Source organism: Salvelinus namaycush, chromosome 13, assembly GCF_016432855.1.
Source record: "Salvelinus namaycush isolate Seneca chromosome 13, SaNama_1.0, whole genome shotgun sequence".
In the NCBI taxonomy this organism is placed as follows: domain Eukaryota; kingdom Metazoa; phylum Chordata; class Actinopteri; order Salmoniformes; family Salmonidae; genus Salvelinus; species Salvelinus namaycush.
The window spans coordinates 21,032,604-21,053,290 of NC_052319.1; the positions used below are offsets into that span (position 1 = coordinate 21,032,604).

Sequence of the window (20,687 nt, forward strand, 5' to 3'; positions counted from 1 at the left end):
GCTGTTGCCAGATAATTTAATGTTAATTTCTCTACGTCGTTTTAGAGAATTTGGCAGTATGTCCAACCGGCTTCACAATCGCACACAACGTGTATGGCGTCATGTGGGCGAGCGGTTTGCTGATGTCAACATTGTGAATCTCGTGAGGAGATCCGGAAGCCAATTGTGAGGTATCTGTGACCAACAGATGCATATCTGTATTCCCAGTCATGTGGAATCCATAGATTAAGGCCTAATTTATTTATTTAAATAGACTGATTTCCTTATATCAAGCTCACCTATACTGAACAAAAATATAAAATGCAACAATTTCAAAGATTTTACTAAGTTACAATTCATATAAGGAAATCAGTCAATTTAAATAAATAAATCTATGGATTTCACATGATTGGGAATACAGATATGCATCTGTTGGTCACAGATACCTCACAATTTTAATGACAATGAATTAATGATGTACTAGCGGCAGATGTAACAAAATGTTTACCATCCAATTTTACTTTGCTAAAATGGTATTATGTTACTTAAAAGTTCACTTTAATATAGAATAACCAATTATATTAACCCATTTTAAACTGGCATAACATGGTTATTGTATGGTAACAATGGTCATCACAATGGATTAGTAATCTACTAAAAATATATCAAGTTCACTTAGATCTTGCTGTGAAGCTGTGTGTGTGTGTGTGTCTGTGTACTGTGTTCGTTTGTCATTACTGTAAACACATCTTGCTTTAATCAATCAATCAAATTGATTTATTAAGCTCTTTTTACATCAGCCAATGTCACAACGTGCTAGCTATACAGAAACCCAGCCTAAAACTCCAAACAGCCAGCAATGCATATATAGAAGCACGGTAGCTAGGAAAAACTCCCTCGAAAGGCCGGAACCTAGGAAGAAACCTAGAGAGGAACCATGCTCTGAGGGGTGGCCAGTCCTCTTCTGGCTGTGCCGGGTTGAGATTATAACAGTTTAACATTTTAAAATCATAACAGTTTAACAATTTAATATTTCCTAAACAGCATCACCGTTAGGCTACTGCAGCTTCTGCAGCCGCACTCTAATCGTGATATCAAAGAAATGTTTTATAAGGCGCGAAAATGAAATACACGATTTTGTATCATTTTGATTATGGAATACTGACTACGTGTGCTTCAAACTTTTTAATTTAAATTATTTGTAGCTATATCGTCTCAACTGTGCATGAGCGTGCATCCGACTCAGTTTCCCTACCAGAAAACATGCAATACAGTAAAGTGTAAACGTGCGGATGGCTTGACCTCGTTTTGCAAGTGTCGGCTCACTTGACCTCAGTGCATTACTGAGGGGTGCAACTCAATATTAGGAAGGTGTTCCTAATGTTTGGTATACTCAGTGTATATGCCATAGCAAACAATACAAAAATCCTGTGACCTTTTATTACAGGAGAATATAACAAGTACAAATATTACTCTTAATCCCCTCCAAGTCAATTATGTTTGAATATGTAATACGGAACAGTACATTAGCCAGCTCTTTGTCCTTAATTTACAGATTTGAGGGTCAATTCTTATTATGGAGACAACAGATAAGATTTCACAAATAATTTTGGATATCATTTTTGGGGGGATAGTTTTCCAGTGACAGAAAATATTCCCCTGAGCTGGCATATGATAAGGAATATAAATCACCGAATTGTCATAGACAGTATGCAATAATAACTTTTTATAGGTTCAAGGTCAAGTTTGAATGGAATATTTCGATATCATAAACAATCACATGCTTTTCATAGTGGCCTATCTCTGCTTATCTTTTTCTCCTTATGTCATAGTAGCCTATAGTAATAAAGTGGACATATGCAGATTACACTGACAGGCAAACATTTACATTTGACTGTAATATGTAAGTGCAAATAGTAGCCTACTATCACGTGCTTTCTCCAGTGCTGCGGAAGAGTTTCTCATTTTCACTCTTGAGAAACACCCACACTTCCTGCTCAAACCACAATATGCCCCTCCTTCTGAAATGCTCTTCAACGCCCGGATGATCACTGCGGCGCAGCAAAATCCAATGCAGAGGAACGGGTGAGATATCGGCTATCTAATCGGTAATTTTGTTTTCTATGATGTAACTTTACATTTTCAATGTATAGACTATTCAACGATGCAGTAAGTGAGTTCAGCTTTGGCTGTGTAGGCTATGTAGCCTAGTAAAATGTAGCCTAAAAGGAAAATATAATATATTACGTTTTTATTAGCTATTGAAATAGTGGTTTTGGTTTATTTTTCGTAAGGGTTTTATAATTATATATTTCCACAATGAAACCAACAATTATTCTAATGCCATAAGTAAGACATTGAAAACAATCTATTCATTTTATTTTACACAGTGAAAAATGTCTGGCCAGTGACCGTTTTCACATTGTAGCTAAACTTTTGTCTCGTGTGTATTTCTCTTCTGGAAAAGACACTTCGTGTACTGTATGCAGTAGCCTAGGCAAAGGATATTTGTAGAATAAGTATCCTAGGCTACATCTTGAGATGTAGGCGTACTTTTAATTTTACTGACTAGGTTGTATTAGCCTATAACAGCATGGAACTGTAAAGTCAGTAGGAAGAATGTGGTAAGAAACAGGCACAGAGTGAAATAGTGCTGAAATAACGGTCACGTGCCCCTCCTAGACGTTCTCTTCCAGAGATGTCAAACTTGTATTTTTCCATGATCTGACTATTCCTTCAATTTCGTAATAACAATGTAATAATAGTTTGTGCTTTGTAGTTTGTAATAACATTGCAATGCACCTTTCTTAATCCAACCTTTCTAATCAGGTTAGGCTAGTTGATTGAACAGAGAAATAGAAGCCTTCAGAAAATCACTTGAAAACAGTTGAGATAGAAGAATAGAATATAATATCAGTGAAGGAATTAACTATATAATTTCCTGTTCACATAGGGTATGCCTTCACACAGTCATGGGGCTGTGTTTATGCTTCTCAATTTAATCAATGTCATATCATATTGACTCATTTGCAATTATCTAAATTCTTAATTCAAGATAGAGGAAGGTAGGTACTGCTCCCAATGACCTACTTTCTTTTTAGAACACAAAAACAACCTTGAGGTTGGGGGCCCCCCAGATTGCGTATGAACATGTCATAAGCAATGGCAAAAGTGTAGAATTGCAGGAAATTAGCTTTAACGGTCGACTTAGGGCACAAAAAACGATCCAACTCCTGATTTTTTTTACCGAAATAAGGTGGTTCATCGATGTGTCATTCTGGTCATGAAGGCTGTGACTGACCTAGCTAGTTCATTAGCTAAGCTAACCACTTGTAGCTAGCCAGTAACTCCTCCAGTATGTGTTGATGTCATTTCACATGATTTATTTTTGGACAGAGATCAGTAAGAAATGGCACTACCGTAGCAAAATATCGTATTCCTAATAAAAAAATTAACCATTAAATGACCTGATATGGTGCATTTATCAGTGATACAGTTTAAAGCCTTTTTTTTTTTTTTTTCAAAGTCAACCTTTTAAAGTAACTGTCCAGTGTTTCCAGATTTCTATGAAATATGATCTAGAATTAATTACAATATGAGTGAAATAGTTTTCCTTCCAAAAATGTTTTAAATAAGTATGTTAAAGGTCCTTGTAACGTCCTGACCAGAGTTCTTATGTGTTTTGCTTGTTTAGTGTTGGTCAGGACGTGAGCTGGGTGGGAATTCTATGTTGTGTGTCTAGTTCGTCTGTTTCTATGTTCAGCCTGATATGGTTCTCAATCAGAGACAGCTGTCAATCGTTGTCCCTGATTGAGAATCATATATAGGTGGCTTGTTTTGTGTTGGGGATTGTGGGTGGTTGTTTCCTGTCTCTGTGTTTGTGTTCTGCACCAGCTAGGACTGTGACGGTATGTTCTTTTGTTATTTTGTATAGTGTTTTTGTTTTGTCTAATTAAATTCATTATGTCAAATTACCACGCTGCAAATTGGTCCTCTGATCCTTCTCGCCTCTCCTCGTCTGAGGAGGAGGACGAAGTAGACTGCCGTTACAGAACCACCCACCAAACAAGGATCAAGCAGCGTGGCAACGGGCAGCAGCGACAGCAGCAGCGGTACCAGGAGGAATGGTCATGGGAGCAAATATTTAACGGAGAAGGACCCTGGGCTAAGGTTGGAGAATATCGCCGCTCTCAGGAAGAGATGGAGGCAGCTAAAGCCCAGGAGCGGTGGTCTGAGGAGGCAGCACGGAAGCGGGGCTGGAAGCCCGTGAAGAAACCCCAAAAATTTCTTGGGGGGGGGGGGGGCTAAAGGGTCAGTGTGGCGAGGGCAGGTAGGAAACCTGCGCCCACTTCCCATGCTTACCGTGGAGAGCAGGAGTACGGGCAGACACCGTGTTATGCGGAAGAGCGCACGGTGTCTCCTGTACGGGTGCATAGCCCGGTGCGGGTTATTCCACCTCCCCGCACTGGGCGGGCTAGAGTGAGCATTGAGCCAAGTGCCATGAAGCCGGCTCTACATATCTGGCCTCCAGTACGTCTCCTCGGGCCGGTGTACATGGCACCAGCCTTACGCATGGTGTCCCCGGTTCGCCAACACAGCCCAGTGCGGGTTATTCCACCTCCCCGCACTGGACGGGCTACGGGGAGCATGCAACCAGGTAAGGTTGGGCAGGCTCAGTGCTCAAGGGAGCCAGTACGCCTGCACGGTCCGGTATATCCGGCGCTACTTTCCCGCCCCAGCCCAGTACCACCAGTGCCTACACCACGCACCAGGCTTCCAGTGCGTCTCCAGAGCCCTGTTCCTCCTCCACGCACTCTCCCTGTGGTGCGTGTCTCCAGCTCAGTACCTCCAGTTCCGGCACCATGCACCAAGCCTCCTGTGCGTCTCCAGAGCCCTGTACGCACTGTTCCTTCTCCCCGCACTCGCCCTGAGGTGCGTGCCCTCAGCCCGGTACCTCCAGTTCCGGTACCACGCACCAGGCCTATAGTGCGCATCGAGAGTCCAGTGTGCCCTGTTCCTGCTCCCCGCACTAGCCTTGAGGTGCGTGTCTCCAGTCCGGTACCACCAGTTCCGGCACCACGCACCAGGCCTACTGTGCGCCTCAGCAGGTCAGAGTCGGCCGTCTGCCCAACGCCGCCTGCACTGCTCGTCTGCCCAGCGCCATCTGAGCCATCCGTCTGCCCAGCGCCGTCTGAGCCATCTGTCTGCCCAGCGCCGTCTGAGCCATCCGTCTGCCCAGCGCCGTCTGAGCCATCTGTCTGCCCAGCGCCGTCTGAGCCATCCGTCTGCCCAGCGCCGTCTGAGCCATCCGTCTGCCCAGCGCCGTCTGAGCCATCCGTCTGCCCAGCGCCGTCTGAGCCATCCGTCTGCCCAGCGCCGTCTGAGCCATCCGTCTGCCCAGCGCCGTCTGAGCCATCCGTCTGCCACGAGCCATTAGAGCCGCCCGTCTGTCCCGAGCCATTAGAGCCGTCCGTCAGTCAGGAGCCACTAGAGCCGTCCATAAGTCAGGAGCTGCCAGAGCCACCAGCCAGTCAGGAGCTGCCAGAGCCGCCAGCCAGTCAGGAGCTGCCAGAGCCGCCAGCCAGTCAGGAGCTGCCAGAGCCGCCAGCCAGTCAGGAGCTGCCAGAGCCGCCAGCCAGTCAGGAGCTGCCAGAGCCGCCAGCCAGTCATGAGCTGCCCTCCAGTCATGAGCTGCCCTCCAGTCATGAGCTGCCCTCCAGTCATGAGCTGCCCTTCAGTCATGAGCTGCCCTCCAGTCATGAGCTGCCCTCCAGTCATGAGCTGCCCTCCAGTCATGAGCTGCCCTCCAGTCATGAGCTGCCCTCCAGTCATGAGCTGCCACTCAGTCATGAGCTGCCACTCAGTCCGGAGCTGCCATTCAGTCCGGAGCTGCCATTCAGTCCGGAGCTGCCATTCAGTCCGGAGCTGCCATTCGTCCTGAGCTGCCTCTCTGTCCGGAGTTGCCCCTCTGTCCTGAGCTACCTTTCTGTCCTGAGCTACCTCTCTGTCCTGAGCTACCTCTCTGTCCTGAGCTACCTCCTAAATCATGTGGGGGCCTTGGGGAGGATTCTTAGGCCAAGGTCGTGGGCGAGGGTCGCCACTCAAAGGACGCTAAGGAGGGGGACAAAGACAGTGGTGGAGTGGTGTCCTCGTCCACCGCCGGAGCCACCACCGCGGACAGATGCCCACCCAGACCCTCCCCTTGAGTTTTAGGGGTGCGTTCGGAGTCCGCACCTCAGGGGGGGGGGTACTGTAACGTCCTGACCAGAGTTCTTATGTGTTTTGCTTGTTTAGTGTTGGTCAGGACGTGAGCTGGGTGGGAATTCTATGTTGTGTGTCTAGTTCGTCTGTTTCTATGTTCAGCCTGATATGGTTCTGAATCAGAGACAGCTGTCAATCGTTGTCCCTGATTGAGAATCATATATAGGTGGCTTGTTTTGTGTTGGGGATTGTGGGTGGTTGTTTCCTGTCTCTGTGTTTGTGTTCTGCACCAGCTAGGACTGTGACGGTATGTTCTTTTGTTATTTTGTATAGTGTTTTTGTTTTGTCTAATTAAATTCATTATGTCAAATTACCACGCTGCAAATTGGTCCTCTGATCCTTCTCGCCTCTCCTCGTCTGAGGAGGAGGACGAAGTAGACTGCCGTTATAGTCCTGAACAGTCATTCTGAAAGGTACCTTTTCTCTCATGGCAACTACCAGGAAGTTTGAAAAGACAGGCTGAGTGGGCGGGGAGATTATATTCATGAGTTCGCCTTGACTGACAACTCTTTGAAATGCCAAGCAACTTGGATGCAGTGAGCGGTGTTGCAGTATCAATGATCTCAAGCAAATTTGGTGATACACAAAGCAACTCAAACAACATTGAAACTGCATCAATTATATATTTAAGCAATAAGGCCTGAGGGGGGTTGGTATATGGAAAACAGAAAGGAAAATGCCGCATAGGACCGTTCACCCCCACCTGGGATATGGTTGCCTGATGAAGACCTATGAGTCGAAACGTTGTTATAAATCAAATCACCTGGGAGCATGAGCAGCAGTGTGCAGCGTTTTCTATTCCTGTTTTCCATGAGTTTGTCTACAATTCCAGCACCTGCGGAAAGTACCAGGATGTGCGTATGTTCTCCAGCTTTTGTTGGTGTGGTACAGTATATCAATCAAATTGATTTCAATCAAATGTATTTATACATCCCTTTTTACATAAGCAGATGTCACAAGTGCAATACAGAAACAAAGCCTAAAACCCCAAACAGCAAGCAATGCAGATGTAGAAGCACGGTGGCTAGGAAAAACTCCCTAGAAAGGCTGGAACCTAGGAAAAAACCTAGAGAGGCCCCAGGCTCTGAGGGGTGGCCAGTCCTCTTCTGGCTGTGCCGGGTGAAGATTATAAGAGTACATGGCCATTAACTTGTTTTGGATAGGGGGCAGTAGTTTGACGTCCGGATGAAAAGTGTGCCCAAAGTAAACTGCCTGTTACTCAGGCCCAGAAGCTAGGATATGCATATAATTGGTATATTTGGATAGAAAACACTCTAAAGTTTCTAAAACTGTTAAAATAATGTCTGTGAATATAACAGAAACCCCGAGGACAAACCATCCCCCCAAAAAAATAATTCAGCTTACCACTATTTTCAATGGCTATCACTTTTATTATAAGGCCAAATCCTCCCAAATTGCAGTTCCTAGGGCTTCCACTAGAGCGGTTTTTGGAAAGATGACCCAGAGATTGTATGTTTTCTAGGTGGATCCCATTTTGGCTGTAGTGTTTCCAAGCGCGTGGAAGAGAGTGCGTTCTTTGGTATTTTTCTCCGGTAAAGACAATAACGATTCTCCGTCTTAAATTTTATCGTTTATTTACGTATTAGTAAATAAACGGTTTGATTATAAATGTTGTTTGACTTGTTTGGAAAAGTTTATTAGTAACGTTTGGGATTCATTTTGTATGCATTTTGATGGAGGGAAACTGGGTGGATTATTGACTGAAGCGCGCAAGCTAAACTGAGTTTTTGTGGATATAAAGGAGGACATTATCGAACAAAAGGATCATTTGTGATGTAACTGGGACCTTTTGGAGTGCCAACAGAAGAAGATCATCAAAGGTAAGGCTTTTATTATATCGCTATTTCTGACTTTCGTGTCGCAGCTGCCTGGTTGAAATATGTTTTCAATGGTTTTGTATGCGGGGCGCTGTCCTCAGATAATCGCATGGTTTGCTTTCGCCGTAAAGCCTTTTTGGAGACACAGCGGCTGGATTAACAAGAAGTTAAGCTTTTTTTGATGTATTACACTTGTGATTTTATGAAAGTTAAATATTTATAATACTGTCGTTTGAATTTCGCGCTCTGCAATTTCACCGGATGTTGTCGAGGTGTCCCGCTAGCGGCACGCCTTTCCGAAACAGGTTTTAAGGCCAGATTGTTTTTCAAGATGTTCAAATGTTCATAGATGACCAGCAAGGTCAAATAATAGTCAAAAGTATCAACAGGTCAGTATCAAACTTTATCAATACAGTCATCTTAGTAAGATGGCGCCGACAGATATGGCGGCTCTGCTTCTAACTCCTAATCAGCTGTGCAGTATTGTTTTGTGTGTGTGTGTTATTTCTTACATTATAAGCCCATAATGTTTTTTGTGTTATTACATACAGCCGGAAATAACTTTTGGATATCAGAGCGGTGGTAACTCGCCAGCATTACGACCAGGAATACGACTTTCCCGAATTGGATCTTTTGTTCGTACCCCCCAGGTCAATTGAACTTCTTCCAGAGGCTGCTCCAAAACACAGCTGGCGGAGAAGAGGTATTCGGAGTGGACTTCTAGTCCGAATCAGGAGGCGTGCATGCGATCCACTGCTTCCGAGTATATTACTCGCTAATGTCCAGTCTCTGGACAATAAAGTAGACAAGCTCAGGGCGATTCACGGCCTCAAAGAACTACACTGGACTTAATGCAAACTGAAAACCACATATCCTGAGGCCTCATTTATTGTACCTTGGGATTTTAACAAAGCAAATTTGAGGAAAACGTTACCGAAGTTCTACCAACACATTGACTAAAGAACTATCGCTGGTAAAACATTGGCCCACTGCTACTCAACTTTTCAAAATGCCTACAAGCCCCCCCCCAGCCCTCCCTTTAGCAAATCTGATCATGACTCCATTTTGCTCCTCCCTTTCTAAAGGCAGGAACTCAAACAGGAAGTACCTATGCTAAGGTCTATTCAACGCTGGTCTGACCAATCGGAATCCATGCTTCAAGATTGTTTTGATCAGGCGGACTGGGATATGTTCCGGGTAGCCTCTGAGAATAACATTGACGAATACACAGATACGGGGACTGAGCTCATCAGGAAGTGTATAGGAGATGTTATACCCACTGTGACTGTTACAACCTACCCAAACCAGAAACCGTGGATAGATGGCAGCATTCGCACAAAACTGAAAGCGCAAACCATGGCAAGGTGACTAGGAATATGCCCGAATACAAACACTGTAGTTATTCCCTCCGTAAGGCATTCAAACAGGCAAAATGTCACAATTCAATGGCTCAGACACAAGATGTATGTGGCAGGGTCTACAGAGAATCACGGACTACAAAGGGAAAACCAGCCACATCGCGGACAACAACGTCTTGCTTCTGGACAAGCGAAACACCTTCCTCGCCTCCTTTGAGAATAACACAGTGTCACTTACGCGGCCCGCTACCAAGAACTGTGGGCTCTCCTTCTCTGTGGCCGACGTGAGTAAGACATTTAAGCTCGTTAACCTTCGAAAGGCTGCCGGCCCAGACAGCATCCCTAGCCGCGTCCTCAGAGAATGCACAGACCAGCTGACTGGAGTGTTTACAGACGTATTCAATCTCTCACTATCCCAGTCTGCTTTCCCCACTTGCTTCAAGATGTCCACCATTGTTCCTGTACCCAAGAAAGCAAAGGTAACTGAACAAAATGACTATCGCCCCGTAGCACTCACTTCTGTCATCATGAAGTGCTTTGAGAGGCTAATTAAGGATCATATCACCTCTACCTTACCTGACACCCTAGACCCACTTAAATTTTCTTACCGCCCCAATAGATCCACAGAAGAATCAATCGCCATCGCAGTGCACACTGCCCTATCCCATCTGGACAAGAGAAATACCTATGTAAGAATGCTGTTCATTGACTATAGCTCAGCATTCAATACCATAGTATCCTCCAAGCTCATCATTAAGCTCGGGGCCCTGGGTCTGAACTCTGCCCTGTGCAAATGGGTCCTGGACATCCTGACAGGTCGCCCCCAGATGGTGGAGGTCGAAAACAACACCTCCACTTCACTGATCCTGAACACAGGGGCCCCACAAGGGTGCATGCTCAGCCCCCTCCTGTACTCCCTGTTCACCCATGCCTCCAACTCAATCAGTGTGCAGACAACACAGCAGTAGTAGGCCTGATTACCAACAATGACGAGACAGCCTACAGAGAGGAGGTAAGGACCCTGGGAGAGCGGTGCCAGGAAAATAATCTCTCACTCAACGTCAACAAAACAAAGGAGCTGATCGTGGACTTCAGGAAACAGCAGAGCGAGCCCGCCCCTATCCACATCGACGGGACCGCAGTGGAGAAGGTGGAAAGATTCAAGTTCCTCGACGTACACATCACTGAAGATTTGAAATGGTCCACCCACACAGACAGTGTGGTGAAGAAGGCTGAATAAATTTGTCTTGGCACCTAAAACCCTCACAAACTTTTACAGATGCACAGTTGAGAGCATCCGGTCGGGCTGTATCACTGCCTGGTACGCCAACTGCACCGGGCGCAACCACAGGGCTCTCCAGAGGGTGGTGCGGTCTGCCCAACACTTCCCCGGGGGCAAACTACCTGCCCTCCAGGACACCTAGAGCACCCGATGTCATAGGAAGGCCAAAAAGATCATCAAGGACATCAACCACCCAAGCCACGGCCTGTTTACCCTGCTATTATCCAGAAGGCGAGGTCAGTACAGGTGCATCAAAGCTGGGAGCGAGAAACTGAAACAGCTTCTATCTCAAGGCCATCAGACTGTTAAAAAGCCATCACTAGCCGGCTACCACCCGGTTATTCAACCCTGCACCTTAGAGACTGCTGCCCTATATACATAGACAATGAATCACTGGTCACTTTAATAATGTTTACATACTGTACTACTTTACTCATCTCATATGTATATACTGTATTCTATTCTACTGTATTTTTGTCAATGCCACTCTGACATTGCTCAAACTAACATTTACAGTGGGGAGAACAAGTATTTGACACACTGCCGATTTTGCAGGTTTTCCTACTTACAAAGCATGTAGAGGTCTGTAATTTCTATCATAGGTACACTTCAACTGTGAGAGACGGAATCTAAAACAAATATTCAGAAAATCACATTGTATGATTTTTAAGTAATTAATTTGCATTTTATTGCATGACATAAGTATTTGATACATCAGAAAAGCAGAACTTAATATTTGGTACAGAAACCTTTGTTTGCAATTACAGAGATCATACGTTTCCTGTAGTTCTTGACCAGGTTTGCACACACTGCAGCAGGGATTTTGGCCCACTCCTCCATATAGACCTTCTCCAGATCCTTCAGGTTTCGTGGCTGTCGCTGGGCAATACGGACTTTCAGCTCCCTCCAAAGATTTTCTATTGGTTTCAGGTCTGGAGACTGGCTAGGCCACTCCAGGACCTTGAGATGCTTCTTACGGAGCCACTCCTTAGTTGTTATACTTTGGTCATCATACTTCAAATATCATCAAATGTCATGAAAAACATGATTTGACTCTTCATGACCTTTAAAAAGAATATTTTCTGTGTTGGAATGGTGTGGGTGTATCTCAACAACGGAATGGTGTGGATGTATACCGGTCATTAAAAATATTGATATAAGTAGACTGATGGCCAGCTCATCCATGTCATCCTCTATGAGGAAATAACACACATTTTTTAAACGGTCTGTTTGAGATACAAGGTGGGGTGGGGTGGGGTTGAGGTGGGGTTTTTGAAGTGTTTTTTCTCCAATATTTGCTTTGGCCACAAAAACGAGTATAGGATGAGTCAACAACATTATTTCGGTACTTACAGAATATGTAAGTGAGACTTTCACTAGACAGTTACTTTAAAACAGCACATTTTTCTCTCTGCCCCATTGCAAAATGTGTAGAAATGCAGGAAGTTAGTTTTCATAAAAAAATGTTTTCCACCAAAACAAACTTTGGGTGTTGGGCGGACTTCCACGTAGCCTTTCATTTACGGTATGTTGCATACTGTTTTCAAAATGTAGAAGTGGAGAAGTTGCTTGTTGACCCCCACAATGAAATTGAGCACCCAAAATGTTTTAATGGACATCATCATTTCTCAAAGTTTGTATCCTATTGAATATCAGAAAATGCATCCTCCAAAGTCAACGTCTGCCTATGCCCACACGTAGTCTAGGTTTGCATCCAATTAGTGACAGATTTTCTTGCGAATATTCTAAAATCTGCATAAAAACAATATTCACATTTACCCACCAGAGATGTTTCCATCTACTATTTCAACTATTTTGGGTTATATAGCGAAATTGCCAACACTGGTCATGGCACATGCACTCTAGCCAACAGCTGGCAGATACAGTACAGGTATAGCCTACCAGGCCTACATGAGATTTGTATAGACAAAATAGCGAGATTATTTTTATTTGTCAAACGTCAGACAAGCATCCATCACCATGTCACCAGAAAAACACCCTCTATACATTTGAAAGTAGCATCAAGCTCATCACCGTGCACTTTCACCACCCTGTGAAGTTCATCATAACTGATTTCATCTGTAGCATAATAAACTGCATAATAAACTGCAAATCCTAGTGGGAGGACCACACGACATGTTATTGCGTGACATCGATATGATAGTTATATCAATATTTGCGTATAAAGGTACATCATTTTTTGCATAATTCATTTTTTCCGACACAAAAAGATCCCAGCTTGTCAAACGTATTTTGTTTTGTCAACATTTGGAAAGTTTACGGACAAATCTGCTGTTTCCATCAGGCCTGTCGTGACATTTTTAATCCAACATGTAGGACTACTTTACTTGCATAAAAACGTTGGATGGAAACCTGGTTTGTGTCAAGAAAATGTCTTACTTGTATCACCCTCAAACACCAAGTTAGGCATACCTAATTTTAAAATAGGTCATCATCACTGTGAATCGTGAATGATAGGCCTAATTCTTCATGTTTTACCGGTGAAATGTCCAAACCTCATCTGCATACCAATCATTTGATTTCAATCAGTTTCATGGGAATATGAATTTAGATCTTCTTGAATTACTGTTTTGTAAGCGAATTAGACCGGATGTTGTTAAACTATAAACCTTGTATTTTGTTTCAATCAAAGCATATATTCTGCCTCGTGGCAGGTGCTGATTTTGGCGCATCTTAGGCCTATTATGCCATGCTATTATATTAAGTTCTGTTATAATACGAATGAATCATTATGTGATCTTGCGAGACATTGCTTCAGAATACATTTTCCAGAAATATTTTTACTAGCTCTGTGTAGCACTATACCCCTGGAGGGGATGGTGAATCTGTCTCTGTCCATTAGCTCGTTAGTACGTTAGTCACATGCGATATCTCAGACAGCACTGGCCCAATGTTGATGAAACTTGGGTGAATAATATGTCTTGCCATAGAGATTCGCATTTACAAAATTACACTGATTGGCCCAAGGGGGAGCTGCCTCATTCATTGTGACATGTGTACTGTTGCCTTGGTTACTTGTTGCTTGTTTGTACTATACAAATTAATATACACATGTATTATGAATACACAAAAACCACACAAAGTACTAAGACAAATGTCTCTTTTTGGGTATGAAGCTGACTGTTCTGATTATATAATGAAGTACTTGTATACAGTTAGCCTAGTCCCAGATCTAATTGTGCTATGTATGTTTGGCCTGGCAAAGTTGGCAAGACAACATAACAGATATAGGCTCAGGCTATTATATAGTCATAAGAGTGTGAGGAGTTACAATAATGAATATGTTGCCTGCATAGGGAGGGTCTCATCGCTGCGTTACCCACAGAGTCAGGGGCTCTTGTTGACTCAGAGTCAGGTGCTCTGTCTGTAGAGGGTGTCAGATGAGCACACAAGCATACTTCAGCAGCAACTACAAATGCTGTCTTGGCAACTGTGTCTGTGTAGGACTGTCATCCATACTTTGGCGGCATAATGGAGTGTGGTGGTGGCCGACTTTGTGTCATTACCAAGGGTGTTGCCTGGGGTTGCAGTGCATTGTCTGTTATATTAGGTGCCTCTTCAAACTGTTTTTTTCACACCTGGGGACAGAGAAGCCGTTCATGATCCAGGGAACTTATCCATTCCCCCCAGAGAGAAGCATGACATCACAAACCTCAATGTTAGTTTTATCCTGAGGATAATAGTTCATTTAACTTTTTTTTTCTTGCAGCTGCAGAGGAATTCGAATTCACACGGACTGTTTTGGTTAAAGCTTTCCTCACTGTGTCGATTGAATCTCTTTCCAAAGACAACTGAGAACAGTCACATGACACCCGTAGTGGTTAGTGGTTGACAACTAGTGTTGCTGTGCCCTATTCTTCACCATGCAGTCGTTTTCCTAAGGAGAATAGCAGCCCAATGACAGCTGAGATTGAGGAGGCCCTAGTATGAGCCGGAGGAGCAGTAGCAGCCCCAGCCTGTGGACCGTACTGCCTCAGAGTGGCCCTGCACCATGTGAACGCTACAAGCACGCCTGCTGCTCCTACGGGGGCAGTGTCTTTGTGTTGGGAGGGAGGGAGAGCCACTCGCTCAGGGACTTCTGGAGGTATAATGTTGGTAAGTGACTAGTCTCTGGTGACAGGCTGTTAATAGCTGGCCAGCATGCAGGCAATAATTTCTTCTAGGTTCATTCCAAGATTAGTGTCAGATACACTATACTTTTTCTAAGTCATAATTATTATAACTTTGTTTATATTGTGACCTGGTCTGCTACAAACTGTATATGTCAGTTATGCAGACTGTGATTCAATCATGTTATAACAGTGTTATACAGTGATGTTGTTACGCATTAGGAATGAGGGTATGGACCTAACCACTGTGTGTGTCTATGTAGTACGCAATGAGTGGACAGAGTTGGACTGTAGCTGTGAGGCAGCACCTGAGGAGCTTCAGGAACATTCCATGGTGGCCCATCAGGTAGGGTTTTATCTATGTCGTCTGTATGGTTATATCAATATAATATCAATGTCATTGTATCTCAGACTGCTTAGCATTGCTGTACATGGTAGGCTTCATGGAGCTCAATGTTGATTGTAAATCATTATCTTTACAGGGTGTTCTGTATGTCTTCGGTGGAATGATTGATTCTGCGTACACTATATGGAAAACCCCCCTCTGGGTGTTTGATATTGGTAAAATCCACTGTGGGCAACATACACCTCAATAACTACTGACACAATCATAATGATCCAACAACATCCAAAACACTTCTACTCCTCACAAGAAAGAAGTGTTAAAACATGTTCAAACTTGCATCTGGCATATAAAATCCTACCTGACAACATAAAAAGTTGGTACTAGCGCACAGTTCTCATAGGGAGTGACGGCAAAGAAAAGCTGCCATTCTGCCTTTGTTTCTCTGTGAGTCCTGCACAGTTGTCAGTGTCCTTTCTCATATCTCTTGCAGTGAAAGAGCAGTGGGTGTCCTGGCAGGATAGGAACCCCCCTCAGGTATGTAATGTAAAAGTAAATGCTCCACATACCAGGGAAATTGAGAGTGATAATGTAACCATGCTCATTTTCCACAGCTTGCACTCGCACAAATGCACCACTATAAATTATTAAAAGAACAGTACATATTAATTTGTATACCCTCTCATATCAAGTACGGTTTTAACTGCAATTAATGAAAAACATAATCAGTTGATTAACTAAATGTAACAACAGCATATGGCAGCTCTATAAACTGGCCCATAGCATGATTAATAGTCATGGCTGATCAAGTATGGTTCCCATGCTTTGTACTGATATTGATGACATCCCTCATGGCCGTCCATATGCTAACATGTTAACAGAATCAGGTGCCAGTCAACAGGAAGGGCCACAGTGCCGTGGTGTTTAGCTCTGCCATGTACATCTACGGAGGATACATTGACATGAGAGCCTCATCACAGGAGTTTTGGAAGTTAGAATTTGGTGAGTTAGACGTTTTCTATGGATAGATCATTTGGTTTTCGTGATTATCATTTAATAACAACACATTGCTGTCACATTTCCAGAGAAAATAATAATGATGTCATGACTGGAATATGTTTTGAATTTACCAACACTTCACTGAACACTGTCTTGTGTGTGTCAGACACTATGTTGTGGTCCCTGCTGGACTGTACCCAGACAGAGGTGGGTCCTGGTCCCAGACACAGCCACTCTGCCATGACCCACCTGGACTGCATGTACCTGTTCGGGGGTCTGAGAGGCCTGAGGGAGCAGAGGGATCTGTGGAGATGGAACTCTACCAGTCATTCCTGGAGCTGTCTCAACGCCACGTGAGTGATCTCTGCTCCCTCTTTATTTGGCTGTGTCTCTATCTCTCTCTCTCTCTCTGCCGCTGGGGTTTCACTGGATACTACAGATCTATGAAAATAGTTTAAGGGTTCAGGCACTGACAACTTTCAATACCCTTATGGAGGACACTTTTAGGATTGTTCCATTGGTTCCATTGTACTAGGTAAGCTAAATCAAGCTCCGGTCAAGTATTTGAAAGTATTTGAGATAATGTATTTGACCCAGGTCTGTTTCAGGCACTGACAACCTCAACAGCCTTATGGAGGGCAATATCATGTCAATTATAATTTCTCTTTATGGGCTCAGTTGTTTTGTGTGGCAATTTGTTCAGCGTTTCAACAGGAAATGCAAAACAGCTGAAACCAGACAATGTTATCTGGCGCCTAGCCACCAGATTAATTTGCTTAACCTGTAGCTTTAACCTCTCACAAACATATATCATCATTCACTATCAATTGTTACGTTTGAATAAATCATTTGGATTGTGCAGTGTATGTACACACAGTACATTAAGTAAATCAACAATCTAAGTGATGTTATCTTTTCCACACAAAGCAAAAAAACTAACAATAGACTAATTGTGTCGCTTGTTTAACAATGCGTTGTGTTGTTTTTCCTTCCTTCCGGTCTGTCTGTCCTGTGGATGTGTTATACAGATCAGGCCCCTCTAAGCTGGTGGGCCACTCAACTGTGGTCTACCGGGACAGCATGCTTCTGTTTGGAGGAGGAGAAAGCCAGCACACACCCAGGAGCTGTCTATGGAGGTACATCTTCACTATTCAGACCTGAGTCACTCTTCACATTTTGAATGGAGTTTCTATCGTAAATGGTGGTGTAAGAGAAATATCGTCCTAAATAATAGTAATAACTATAAGTCAGAAGAGAAATATCTAGAGTGTGCTTGCTGAAGCAAGCTACACTGAATATATAATAATATAAGATATGCCATTTAGTAGATGCTTTTTATCCACAGGTACAGCTTCACCACCCAGACCTGGGGGAAGCTAGCCGTGCTACCCGGCTCCAACCCACCTCCCCACAGGATCTACCACTGCTGTGCCGGCCTGGGCCCTAGCTATCAGCCTGCCGTGACCACAACCACCAGCACCACCCCGACCCCCAGCACCACCATCAGAAACAGACTTGACAGCAAGATACGGCCGTTCAAGAACAAATGCTTCCCATCCTCCTCAGAGACAGAGGGCACTATAGAGCTGGAGACGTTTAGTAGCTCGGAGAAGCTATTGACTGAAGTGGAGGACTATTGTAATGGTCTAAGTGGGAATGACACTCAGCGGTTTGGGAACTGTCTGACCTTTGAGAACCAGGAGGCCTTCAGTAAGCAGTGGAGCTGTGAGAATAGAGAGGAGGATGGTTCAGGTAAACCAGAGAAGAGCCATGAGAGCATAGCACAAAACCTGCCTGATTTGCTACTGGTGCTGGGGGGAAAGCCCTTAGTTAGACACACGGTCATCTCTGTGTGGCAGATGACATTGGCTGACCTCTGAGCTTTGACCTCTGACCCAGAGAGAGAGGGATGGCATTTTGTAAACTACAGTGCCTTGCAAAAGTATTCATCCCCCTTAGCGTATTTCCTATTTTGTTGCATTACAACCTGTAATTTAAATTGATTTTTGGCGGGATTTCATGTAATGGACATACACAAAATAGTCCAAATTGGTGAAGTGAAATGAAAAAAATTACTTGTTTAAAAAAAAAAGAAGAAAAAAAAAAAGAAAAGTGGTGCGTACATATGTATTCACCCCATTTGCTATGAAGCCCCTAAATAAGATCGGGTGCAACCAATTTCCTTCAGAAGTCACATAATTAGTTAAATAAAGTCCACCTGTGTGCAATCTAGGTGTCTCATGATCGGTCACATGATCTCAGTATATATACACACCGTTTCTGAAAGGCCCCAGAGTCTGCAACACCACTAAGCAAGCGGCACCACCAAGCAAGCGGCACCATGAAGACCAAGGAGCTCTCCAAACAGGTCAGGGACAAAGTTGTGGAGAAGTACAGATCAGGGTTGGGTTGTAAAAAAATATCTGAAACTTTGAACATCCCACGGAGCACTATGTAATCCATGATTAAAAAATATAAAGAATATGGCACCACAACAAACCTGCCAAGAGAGGGCCGCCCACCAAAACTCATGAACCAGGCAAGGAGGGCATTAATTAGAGAGTCAACAAAGAGACCAAAGATAACCCTGAAGGAGCTGCAAAGCTCCACAGCGGAGATTGGAGTATCTGTACATAGGACCACTTTAAGCTGCACACTCCACAGAGTTGGGCTTTATGGAAGAGTGGCCAGAAAAAAGTCATTGCTTAAAGACAAAATAAGCAAACACATTTGGTGTTTGCCAAAAGGCATGTGGGAGACTCCCCAAACATATGGAAGAAGGTGCTCTGGTCAGATGAGACTAAAATCTAGCTTTTTGGCCATCAAGGAAAACGCTATGTCTGGGGCAAACCCAACACCTCTCATCATCCCGAGAACACCATCCCTACAGTGAAGCATGGTGGTGGCAGCATCATGCTGTGGGGATGTTTTTCATCGGCAGGGACTGGGAAACTGGTCAGAATTGAAGGAAGGCGCTAAATACAGGGAAATTCTTGAGGGAAACCTGTTTCAGTCTTCCAGAGATTTGAGACTGGGACGGAGGTTCACCTTCCAGCAGGAAAATGACCCTAAGCATACTTGTCACGTTCTGACCTTTATTTTCCTTTGTTTTGTCTTTAGTTAGTATGGTCAGGGCGTGAGTTGGGGTGGGCAGTCTATGTTATGTGTTTCTATGTTTAGGTTTGTCAATTGGCCTGATATGGTTCTCAATCAGAGACAGGTGTTTTGCATTGTCTCTGATTGGGAACCATATTTAGGTTGCCTGTTTTCACTGTTGGTTTGTGGGTGTTTGTTTCCTGTGTCTGTGTTCGTGCCACACGGGACTGTTTCGGTTAGGTTACTTTGTTATTTTGTATTTTTTGTCGTGTTCAGTTAATTCTATTAAAACATGGACACTTACCACTCTGCGTCTTGGTCCGATCCCTGCTACACCTCCTCTTCAGACGAAGAGGAGGAAATCAGCCGTTACAATACTGCTAAAGTAACACTTGAGTGGTTTAAGGGGAAACATTTAAATGTCTTGGAATGGCCTAGTCAAAGCCCAGACCTCAATCCAATTGAGAATCTGTGGTATGATTTAAAGATTGTGATACACCAGCAGAACCCATCCAACTTGAAGGAGCTGGAGCAGTTTTGCCTTGAAGAATTGGCAAAAATCCCAGTGGCTGGATGTGCCATGCTTATAGAGACATACCACAAGAGACTTGCAGCTGTAATTGCTGCAAAAGGTGGCTCTACAAAGTATTGCCTTTGGGGGTGGGGTGGGGGGGTGAATAGTTATGCACACTCAAGTTCAGTTTTTTTGTCTTATTTCTTGTTTGTTTCACAATAAAACATATTTTGCATCTTCAAAGTGGTAGGCATGTTGTGTAAATCAAATGATACAAACCCCCCAAAAATCTATTTTAATTCCAGGTTGTACGACAACAAAATAGGAAAACTGCCAAGGGGGTGAATAATTTCACAAGCCACTGTATTTAAAAGAAACATGTATATTTTTATATGGAAATGTATCACAAAGCGGGGGTGTGATGCAGCTGTTGATGCATAAAGTTCCCATGCTAAGGTGTTATTTAGTCCATATAACAGTCCCAAATATACTGTACATATCTTAATCTTTGTTAATTCAGCTGAATAATCGTTCAGTTTTTAAAAAACAATTCAGCAAATCTATTTTGCAGAGAATCAAAAAAGAATATCATTGTACCTATATTTCCAGGTGTTATGTTTTAGATTGACAACAGTGTCCTTTTTTTTAACAATGTTAAACCAAGTGTTAAACCACATTAATTATGAAATTGTTTGTACTCAAATATTGAATTTTTTAATGTTTTGTGTTAGTAAAAATGGTGTTTCATTTTATTTTTTCTAAAGGGAGAATAGCCCCAATTAACAGATTGGTTTTGAAATATTGTATATATTTTAGCAATTACATTTACTTTTGATACTTAGGTATATTTTAGGTATATTTAAAACCAAGTAGTATTTTAGTATTTT

General features: G+C 43.5%; 1 protein-coding gene across 3 annotated transcripts; it reads left to right on the forward strand.

Moving 5' to 3' along the window:
* The first annotated feature begins 1,987 nt into the window (after window positions 1-1,987).
* si:dkey-3d4.3 (leucine-zipper-like transcriptional regulator 1) lies at window positions 1,988-18,175 on the forward strand. Of its 3 annotated transcripts, none has more exons than XM_039006898.1 (9): window positions 1,988-2,087; window positions 14,449-14,834; window positions 15,112-15,194; window positions 15,331-15,409; window positions 15,685-15,728; window positions 16,073-16,193; window positions 16,357-16,543; window positions 17,219-17,326; window positions 17,536-18,175. In XM_039006898.1, exons 2-9 carry the CDS (start codon window positions 14,666-14,668, stop codon window positions 18,068-18,070), a joined length of 1,326 nt encoding a protein of 441 aa, XP_038862826.1. In that variant the 5' UTR covers window positions 1,988-2,087; window positions 14,449-14,665; the 3' UTR covers window positions 18,071-18,175. The 3 variants fall into 3 exon arrangements, with proteins under 3 accessions (XP_038862826.1, XP_038862825.1, XP_038862827.1); XM_039006897.1 differs by having other exon boundaries at window positions 1,995-2,087; window positions 14,609-14,834; XM_039006899.1 differs by lacking the exon at window positions 1,988-2,087 and adding an exon at window positions 8,057-8,081 and having other exon boundaries at window positions 14,609-14,834.
* The last annotated feature ends 2,512 nt before the right edge of the window (window positions 18,176-20,687 follow it).

Excerpts from the sequence above, each read along its gene's own strand:
- si:dkey-3d4.3 (XM_039006898.1), top strand. The coding sequence starts at position 14,666 with ATGAGCCGGAGGAGCAGTAGCAGCCCCAGCCTGTGGACCGTACTGCCT. Across the intron at positions 16,194-16,356 it reads GTTTTGGAAGTTAGAATTTG|ACACTATGTTGTGGTCCCTG; the intron begins GTGAGTTAGACG and ends TGTGTGTGTCAG. Across the intron at positions 16,544-17,218 it reads TGGAGCTGTCTCAACGCCAC|ATCAGGCCCCTCTAAGCTGG; the intron begins GTGAGTGATCTC and ends TGTGTTATACAG.